The 10,334-nt window shown below is 48.7% G+C and overlaps 1 protein-coding gene across 1 annotated transcript in view; it reads right to left on the bottom strand.

The window, feature by feature from the left end:
* Positions 1-2,143: 2,143 nt before the first annotated feature.
* The window catches only part of Maml3 (mastermind like transcriptional coactivator 3), a 411,993-nt gene continuing 403,802 nt past the window's right edge, over positions 2,144-10,334 (bottom strand). The window contains exons 4-5 of the mRNA XM_021196183.2: positions 7,105-7,189; positions 2,144-5,686 (exon numbers count right to left, since the gene is read on the bottom strand). Of these exons, the coding sequence (XP_021051842.1) occupies positions 4,686-5,686; positions 7,105-7,189 (1,086 nt within the window). The 3' untranslated portion in view covers positions 2,144-4,685. The remainder of the gene's footprint in view (positions 5,687-7,104; positions 7,190-10,334) is intronic.

The raw sequence follows: 10,334 nt of genomic DNA on the forward strand, positions 1-10,334 counted from the left end.
CTTGCTCCTTCCCAGAGAACCATCTCCTGCTTGTTTCCATGCTTGGACATCAAAATATGTCCAAAGCATCAGTAATAAGAAAAATGTTATGTCATTTGTCCCTCACCCCTTGTTCCACCTTTCTCAGACACTTGAATCTGGAACTGTCCTTAATCCTCGAAGAAATTCCATGTGTCTCATATGCCCAGTGACTTCCTAGGAATCTAAAAGTGTTGTTCTCTTCCTCCTCTCATGACACACCGACTGCTCTAGGACATCATAGCACCGGAAGATCACGCATGAATTTTTTTTTTTTTTTTTTTTGAGATAAGGTTTTACTACAGGCTAGCCTCACACTCGCAGAGACCCACTTGTTTCCGCTGGGATTAAAGGGACAGTGCAGCCATGACTTTGATATGAACCACACACAGGAAAGGAAGATGATAAGTCAGGCCCAGGGCGGTTGCTACTTCAGCGAGGGGTTGGATGGCCACCATGGCTTGTGACTGTCCCCGAGTCAAATGATTTCAAAAGCCCTAGTCTCTAGGGACTAACTTTCACACTGAGCTTGAAATGCAAAAATCTTACAATCAGCTGGTGCCTCGGCCCCTCTCCCAGTACCGTCTTGATTCCTAAGATCCCATCGGTTCTTGGTGTTTTCCAGACTGGCCATGTACAGTTGTCTTGTAGAATCCTCTTTGACACATGGTAGATGGTTGTGAAATGTTCAAGCATGAACTTCATACCACACATTCAGTTTTATCTTAATAAAATTATAGATTTATTTTTTTTTTTAAGAAGAAAGGTATTCCACTCATCCAGTGCCCAACAGATTTTAGTATAAGTTTTAAAGAGAGGAGTCATCACTCTTTTAAACCCTGTTGTTACTTCTCTCTTTCTCTCATTCTCCAACCAAAACAGACTCGTGTCTACCATCCTGCTATCTGGTAGAGCCCGAGCTTGAGTAGGGGCTAGCCCCCTGTCAGCCAACCTGGAAGCACAGCCTGCTTTGGGTAGGGCTAGCCTCTTCTTTCACAGTCAAATTCATTCTTTCTCTTGGCTTATGTATTTTAAAACTCGCCTTTGTTTTGGAACCGTTTCTACCGATGACTTCTGTGATCTGTTTTCCTGCTTAACTCTTGAGTTTTGAAATGTGTTATCTTACTGTGTTTTAAGTTTACTGGGGTGTCTTAGGACAGGTCTTCTGAGAGTGGAGAAATGAATTCCCGTGTATGGGTTTATTAATAAAAGGCTTGAGGGAGGAGAGAGAAAAAAAGAGCGGGGCAGCAGATGGGGAATGAAAAGAAAGCAAGCGGAGGGGCAAGTGGGAGCCAAACCCCAGCCTCTGCCTGATCCTGCCGCCAGCTTAGAGCATCATTCAAACCCAGAGTTTGTCCAGACAAGTTAACTGGCCTGTTAGGATCCTGCAGCAGTGAGTTATTGGCTAGAGTTAGCAGAGGAGTATAAACAAGCATTTTCAGCTCAGGGTGGGTACAGGAAAAGCTGGGTCAGGCCCTGCTTTGATGGAGAAACAAGGAGCAGCAGGAAGGGGAGGTGTCAGGGTGCCCACCTCCATGGCAAGAAACCTCCATTGTTTCTTCCTAATACACTCCCAAAATTTTTATCCATCAAAATTTCAATACCTATTTTCTCTTCAATATATTTGTATATATTTGTGTGTGTGCGCGCGCACACGCACGTGAAGCATGGGGCTCATATAAAGGTCAAAGGACAACTTCTTTGAGTAAGTTCTCCCACCATGTTGGTTCCAGGGATTGAACTCGTGTTAGCAGGCTTGGTGGCAAGCCCCTCTACCAGATGAGCCATCTCTCTGGCCCTGCCATTTTCTGAGCTGAGCCAGTTTTGAGTTGTTCTGTCTCTGGCTCTATAAACAGACTATGCTAGACCTTCTCCCTCCCTTCCACCACATCCCTTTCATCACATCCCTCAGGGTGCTCCAGTACGTTTAGAAAAAAATCTCTGTTGTGTGGTTGAATGAGAAAGGCTGAGAGCGACTGATTTCTACTGTTAAGTACTCGTTTGAATAACAACACCACAGTTCGGAGAAAGGAGTGTGCAGTCAGTCCCCTAGAAGCCAGGCATAACACACCTGCCTAACTGACTGACACTGGGACACAGAGAGGACCCTAAAAGCCAACAGGGCTTTGGATTGATTCAGATAGTGACATTTTATTGGTTGGTTTTTTTTTTTCTTTTAAAAGCGGTATGTCAACATTGCTTCGCATCTACATATCAGAGTACATCTCATAAAGGAAATAAGCAAAGCTTGATGTACAAAGTAAGAACAAAATAGAAAAATCTGAATAAAACGGAGGAAGTTGCCATACGTCATACAGTAGAAATCAGCGATTAGATGTCCTATGAAGTGTAATATCACCTCTTCAATGATGAGTTAGGGAGGAAATAAAAATACTCTATTTTAAACAAACATTATATATATATATATATATTTATATGTATACTTTTTACATATAGTAGACCCAGTGATATCTGTAGCATTGTAAAAACTTATTTACAAATAGCTTTTTTTTTTAGACATTACATATACATCAGCACCGTAGTAAAAACAAAACCAAAACAAGCTCATTAAAATCTACCACTCTATTAGTTGGTCCTCAGACGGAGCACTTGCAGGAGGCTTTAAAAGACAATGAGCCCCCTCTCTCCACCTCCAGTTTCTCCTCATTGCTTATATATTTCTTCCCTGTACCTGGCAGGAAAAAGTGATAAATTTGTATTCTAGGCTTTCTCGATTTACTATTTTTTTTTAATTTTAATTTTTTGGTTTTCATGTGTTTCCCTAGCGGCAGTTCTTCCCCATTCCGGGAGGTCACAGTCTCCTTGCCACCACCTCTTTGGAGAGGCACACAGCTCCTCACCCTGGTACCTCTGGCTTTACTTGCTGTCTGAGCAGGTCTGGAACGCTGGGGGATATGGAGAACAAACCAAGGGCGTCTCTCTCCCTCTCCTTACCTCACCTTACCTCAGCTTTCTACTGCAGTGCGCCCTGTCTGCACTTTCTTGGGTATGACCACTTAAGTCCCCACAGGCTCTGGTCTTCTGTAGTAAGATGTATGTGAAGACAGAGAAGGAACCCAGTTTGTAGGATGTATGTGTGCTCTGGCACACACACACACACGTGTGTGTGTGTGTGTGTGTGTGTGTGTGTGTGTGTGTGTGTGTGTGGTTAGGAGGAAAGTAAACAACATAGACAAACGTCACATGACCTCCAAGATGGGACGGTAGGAGGGGAGGTAAAGACCAAGGGACAAGGCTTGTGACTCTGGAGGGTGTTCACTTCTTAGTTTTCACTTTGCAGGCCTGTGTGAGTTCCAAGAACAGCCGCACAGCTTTGGAAGTGGAGTGAGTGCCTTTAGAATAGCGGCCACACCTCCCTCTCCTCTCTTCAGCATCCAGATGGTTAAGACAGAGCTAGGCGGTTCAGCGTTTCCATCTCCAGCATTTGATATTTGTCTTCCTGATGCTGGAGCTGACAAGCAAGGCTGATTCTGGAGTGCCATCGATGATGCCATCTGAAAGCACTGGGCATCTTCAGGCCGTTCTTCCCTGGGGACAGCAGAAGTATGGGTATGGCTCTTATAAACCCTCAGGTCCTATCGGTGCGGCCAGCCCACTCCGCTCTGGCAGAGACAGTTGACTTTCCACATGGTGGAAGAGATTCCAGCGTCGCCTTCGCACGCCAGGCACTGTCTATATTCTTGCATTTACGTTGACTCTGCCTCAGTCCATCACTTCCCAGATAGTCTGGAGGGAGAGGTAAAGGCAGGCTGGCATAGAGACAGGGAGGAGTGGAGGCAGGGGTGAGGGTGGAAGGGGCCCAGCTTGGCAGACACTGAACTCAGCAGGAAGTCTTCCCACCCTTGTGGCCCTAAGCATATGAAAACCAGCCAGATGTGTCAAGCTGGCCAGATGTGTCAAACTGGATGGGAGCTCAACTAGAGTGATGGCCACCATGGCCTCCGGCTGAAGCTGACCATCTGGGCCCTTCTCAAGCATAGATGGCTATCCAGGTGAGGTGGCTGGCGGCAACACCTTACCATTCCTGAGGGTCGTCGCTGGGCAGGAGACAGACAGGCCTGGAGGATCTTGGTTTGGTCCCTAGGGCCAGCTCAGGTGATCTCACGGTTCTTCTTTCCTGCCTCTGAATCCAGGAACATGTCTGGAAGCACACGCCTCCTTCTGACCTATGCACATGGCATGTGTGTGTGCATCTTCATGCCGGGATTTTTTTTTTTTTTTCTGGCCGAGGCTCCATCTCTCTTCTCCAAAGCTGAGGTCTCAGGACCTGAGGCAGGAAGGCCTAAGGGACCTCATCTTGGGCTGTAGTCCCTCTGGGCTGGAACAGCTCCTTCTGGACCAGAAGATCCCAGGGGTGCTTAGCAGAGGAGCTCCTGTTGCCTCGATTTCCCCACCTGCTCTCTACATCCCTTCTCTGCGGGCAGGTATCGGCATGCCCTCTCTACTTGATTGCTCCGTGGGAGTCAGGTGGAACGACGCCCCCACGGAGCTGGGGATGGACACCTGTGCCTTCTACTGTCAGCCAGATGTCACGTTCTCAATTTACGTGGGTCAAAAAAACAAAAAAAAAACAAGGATGGGTCTCCATCCCGTTTCCTTTCCACTTGCGAGGCTTCTAGCAGAACAGCTCTTGGGGCCCCTCCTGACTAGGGGTTACCAAACAGTTCATCAAGCTCTTGCATCCACTCATCCCCTGGGCCACTTTTGATGATGGAGTCCACGAGGTCTGTACTGTCTGGGAGGCCAGGGAAGGCAGCCCCGGCACCTTCGCCGCTATAATTGTATGATATGTCCTGCGCAGGGGTCCGCTCATAGGCCTGGCCCTGGTTGCTCGCGGCAAAGTTGCCGCCTGCTATCTGCTGCTGTGCTGGGGGCTGGCTGAATGCCGGCATGCCAGGGACACCCTGGCTCAGGCCAGGCATGACCAATGGCCTCACTTGGCTGGCGCTTTGCTGTCCCGCCAGGGGTGGCATCATCTGACGTCCCATAGCTGCTGGGTTGAGGGTTCTCACTGCGCCAGTGTTAGCATCCATGACTGGCTGGCTCAGCCCCTGTGGGAAGTGCTGTTTGGTCAGTCTCGGCTGACCGGCTTGCAGTGGGTAGCTGGTGCCATTGTTGAATGGTCCCAACTCTCCACTAGTCCTCCCGGGCACCCCCTGTAAGCTCCTCTGTTGCCAGTTTTGTGCTCCTTGCTGGACGGTTCCCATGACACTCTGAAGCCTTGGCGGGCCCTGGGGCCTAGACAAGGCCTGGCCCACAGACCCTTTCAGCTGCTGGTGCTGCTGCGAAAGAGCCGAGTTCACCAGCATGCTCTGACCGAAGCCGCTCACCATGCTGACCCCCTGGCTGGAGGCTGGCGGCCTGGGTCCTTGGGGTTGGTTGTGTGGGATGCCCATGGCACTCTGGTTGGGATGCTGCAACATTTGGGTCATTCCTGTGTTCATGTTGTACATTCCTGGTTGGCTGGCTGGAGGGGCATTGTAAGGGGCCAGACCAATCTCTGACTGTGCTGCCGCTGTAGCCATCGTCCCTGGGTTCTGGGAGGGTCCCATTCCCATCATGCCCGCATTCTGTGCCATCAACCTGGACGCTCGCATGCTCTGGAGAGCCGCCTGGTTTCTCACAGCTGCTATGTCCTGGGGTGAACCTACAGGGAGAGAAAGGACAGCCATCACCCACCGTTCTCCATATCAGCATATTAGACGTTGCTGGCATCTTCCTTGGGGATGACAATCCCGCATACGAAAGGATCTACTGCCAACAACAAGTCTTCAGGGAAAGGTCATTCCTTTTAATGATGGTAACACATGAGTTGTGAACATTTTGCAAACTATTGAAAAGTACAAAGTCAAGAAATGAAAGTCACCTGATCTCCAGCGTCCAGAGAGGATCCCTGCCAACTCTTATTTATATTTAAATAGACACAGAAAATTGAGGTCAGACCCCCGTGTTCCATTTGTTCACATTTCAGATGCCAGCTATTTCCTCTTCTGGGTATTATGCCATCAAGTCAGTGGGATGCCCACTCTTTGGGCTGTGTTGAGTGTGGTGGTGTATGCCTGTAAGCCCATCAGCTCGGAAGACAGGGAGGCATAACGATTGTGAGCGCAAGACTGGACTACAGACTGAACGCCAGGCTGGCTTGGAGTATTCAGTGGGATTCTGTCTCAGAAAGGAGGAGGAAGAGGATGGAAAAGAGAAGGCAAGGGGGAAGAATAAATCTGTTCACTGCGCATTCTCTTTGTGGACTTCTTTGAGTTCAGTAGAGAAACCATTCAATGACTGTCCATTCAACTGTTTTGTTTTGTTTCTTGTAGACATGGGTAGGACTTGAGGTAAAGGGTCATTACCACTGCCTTCAAAATGTTTGACCAACAAGGCAGATTTTAGATCCACCTTGTAGCTCTCTGACTCATCATTGGTCAGTGCAAATGGGCAAGCGCCTGCAGCTAGGAAAAGAAACCATCCCGTCTCTCCCTCCTTGGTAGAGACCCTCAAGTCTTTCTGTAGAAAGGGTGCAAAGCCCACCCTTTTGGACCGGTAACCACTCTGCCCCTCCCCTCCCCTTCCCTCTCCCCCACTCCCCTTCTTTCTCCCTCCCCTCCCCTCTCCCCCACTCCCCTTCTTTCTCCCTCCCCTCTGGACTAAGATGTCTGTCTCACCAAGCAAACAAGACTGCTATTGGGTGTCTGTCTCACCAAGCAAACAAGACTGCTATTGGGGTGGACAAGCACTAGCTTGCCCTGACAAGTTGTTCAAACTACCAAAATACTCTGTAGCCTTGAGAAAGCGGTCTGAGTCTGCACTCCACCCCGGGGCCGGCTAGACCTTCTCTGTGACCACAAGGACCAGCGGGCCTAATGGTCCCACTGAATCCTCTGTGGTTGCTCTTTCCTGTTTGCCAGTTGTTAGGTTCATTGGCTATGACCTGAATATAAGCACACAGAAAGCAATGCATGGGCCACACACAGACTTGCACACACTTCACAGTGGGAAGCCAGGGCCAGCAGGCGCGCACACGCGCGCACACACACACACACACACACACACACAGAGTCGCCTCACCTTGGAACTGATTGACCTGCTGCACAGGGTAAGGGTTCCGCTGTTGCTGGAGGTGCTGGCGGGGCAGGTGCGGCTGCTGTAACTGCTAGAAAAGACAAGAGAAGCTGGCGGTGAGACAGGGGGCACACAGTTGGGGACCTGCCAGCTTTGATGAAGGTCGTGTTATTATTTTTCTCTCAAAGACTAGGTTTCGTGTGGGAAAACTGTACATACATAGAGGCAAGGGCTGCCTAAAGTCACAAAGTCTTAATACCTAGAAAACTAGCCCCACCCTCAGAGCCAGAATGAGACACAGGCGTTAGAAGCCCCCCTTTCCAGTCATCCCTCTCCCAGAGCACAATTAACTTAATTTGACCCCCACAGACTATGTCTTGCTGCCATTGTACTTCACTGAAAGGGATCCATACAATGTGTATCTGTGCCTGGTGCCTTACATTTACTATAAGACTGGCAAGGTTCCTTCCTGCTAAGATATATGCTTCCTCTTCACTACCGACTAGCATTCTATCGCATGGACATACCACAACTTACTCATGCTATTACAGACAGTCATCTTGGGTGTCCTAGTCTGGGGCTGTTGCAGATGTCATCGCTCTGACATGTCTTCTGCTGATTGTGTAATATATATATATATATATATATATATATATATATATATACTTTTTATTTTTTATTTTTTTAAATTTTTATTTATTTATTTTTGTGTGTGTGTGCTCGGTGCTGGACTGGCTGGCTCATGTACTAAGTGAAGCATTTTTAACTTTGATTTTCCAGCATCAGACAGAGAACTGCTTTCCTTGGTACTGTGGGGCTCTGGCTCAAAGGGACAAGCCACTGCTTTTTAATGACCTAAGTAGATGCTGTGTGGACAGGAACATAGGCTCCTCAGGGGTCATGTTAAAAAAAAAAAAGGCTAATGTTATTCCCACGAAGTCACACCACCTGTACAATCCATGTCTACAAGTCAAGGGCTCTGGATTTACTGCTCTGAAGCAACCGTGTGGGGTTCCACCTATTCTGGGAGTCCAGGACCTGCCTTTTCGTCTGTCTTCTTGGACTTGCGTGGGAGCCTGTGCCGCGAGCATCATTATCAACCTGCTGGGCAGGCCATTCCGACCATTATGATGTGCAAAGGAGAGAGACACAAGGGCAAGGAAGGGGAAAGGGCAGGGGACCAGGATTTGAGTTCTCGGTTGGCCATCAAGTAGTCACGTGACCTCCGATGCACTTAACCGCTTTCCTGCAGCTGCTGAATATTCATTAAGTACTTTACGCCCCGTGAGAGCCCAAAAGAACGCGCAACCAGATCCGCGCCCTTCAGAGTGTTCATTATAAAAACAACACCCACTGGCTCCTTCTTCCCACATGTGTTTACTTCTATTTTCTCTCTCACGTTTTGTTCTGAGGCAGGTCAGTAATTTTCCGAATTTCTTTCTTTTCCCCTAAAAGGCCAGCCAGCATTCTGGCATCCAAAGGAAAGAAACAACAACAACAACAACAAAAACCAAAACAGCTTCTGCCCCGTTGGCCCACCCTGTGTGTCTACCATGGGATTCTACAGAAAAAAGAGATCAATCAATGTGTAGAGCATTGTGAGTGCAGGCCAGAAACCCAGCAAACCTTTCAGGCAAGGATGCTAGGATGTTATTGGGAGTAAGTGGAGGTTTTTTTGTTGTTGTTGTTTGTTTTGTTGGTTTTTTTTTTCTCTGTATAGCCCTGGCTGTCCTGGAACTCACTCTGTAGACCAGGCTGGCCTCGAACTCAGAAATCCGCCTGCCTCTGCCTCCCAAGTCCTGGGGTTATAGGCATGCGCCACCACTGCCCGGGGTAAGTGGAGCTTCTAAAACTTTTTCCTGGCCTGGGGAGAGGGCAGAGTCAGGAAAGTCGTTCATTGCCTCAGAAGCACGAAGCTCCCTCCGGGTTGGAGTCCTACAGCCCAGGTTAAAGAAGAAAAGGAAAAAGTCAGGTGTGGTATAATCTCGGGGCTGGGGAGGCAGAAACTGGCATCTCTCTGGACAAACACTCTAGCCTAACTTCTCAAGCTCCAGGCCAGTGAGGCTCCCCGTCTTAATAAACAAGGTTGACAGCGCCAGCAGAATGCGACCCCGTGGTTCAATAGAGCCTCCACATGCGCATGCGCACAGGCACACAGACGTGTTTCTCCTCGTCAAACTTCCTATACAGTACACAAGTTTAACTGCCTCATCTACAGGGAGGAATGAGTCTGTGGTAGTGGTGAGCTGGGCTTGGCCCGGAGCCGGGATTCTCTACTTTCCTTCCCTACTCTACCTTTGTCTGAGCGTGTGATCTCAAACCACAGAAGTACCTCCCCAGCTTCAGTCTCCCCGCCTGTAAGCGATGGGACGTCAGAATCTTGACTGTTTCCCTCAGATGGGAAGGTCTGCTCTACCTCTGCGTGGACATACTATGTGCTCGTCCAGAACAAGGCATTAGCCTCAGTTCCCACCTGCTTTTAACCATTGTGCCTCTGACCCCCAGATCAACCGAGTTCCCAGAGATAAGCAGGATCTCAAATCTGTCTGTTTTCCATCATGGGAGCCCCCCAGGAAACACAAGTATTTCCAATATATTGTTTCCAGAACTGAAAGTGACGGGGCCTGTTCAATGCTGTCGAGGCTGAGAAAATCACAGAGTCAGCGTGGTGCTGATGTGACGATCAATATTTACTCTCAGGGCTGGGGAGCAGCCCAGAAGCAGAGCACCTGCCTCACACGTGTGAGGCCCTGGGATCCAACCCCGGCGTGGCCAACAATAGCAAGGAAAGTTCAGCAGAAAGCAGAGAGCATCCCACCTTGGTGGCCTCGAGTCACCCGAACTCTAAGCATCACACAGGGCACAGGCAGGGGAGACATCACATGGACACGGATGACATATGGACTGTAGCTTTTCTCCAATGATCTCCAATATTGTCATGTGTCCCAGGAGCCATTTCCATATACATTTGTGCAGATGCATAGTTTTCTAGAGACTTTGCATTCTTTTTTTTTTATTATTATTTTCTATATTTACATTTCAAATGCTATCCCGAAAGTTGCCTATACCCCACCCCCTCCTGCTCCCCTACTGTACTGGATAGCTTTGTGTCAACTTGACACAGTTGGAGTTATCATAGAGAAAGGAGCTTCAGTTGGGGAAATGCCTCCATGAGATCCAGCTGTAAGGCATTTTCTCAATTAGTGATCAAGGGGGGAGGTTCCCTTGTGGGTGGT

This window comes from Mus pahari, chromosome 4 (assembly GCF_900095145.1).
Source record: "Mus pahari chromosome 4, PAHARI_EIJ_v1.1, whole genome shotgun sequence".
Lineage (NCBI taxonomy): Eukaryota > Metazoa > Chordata > Mammalia > Rodentia > Muridae > Mus > Mus pahari.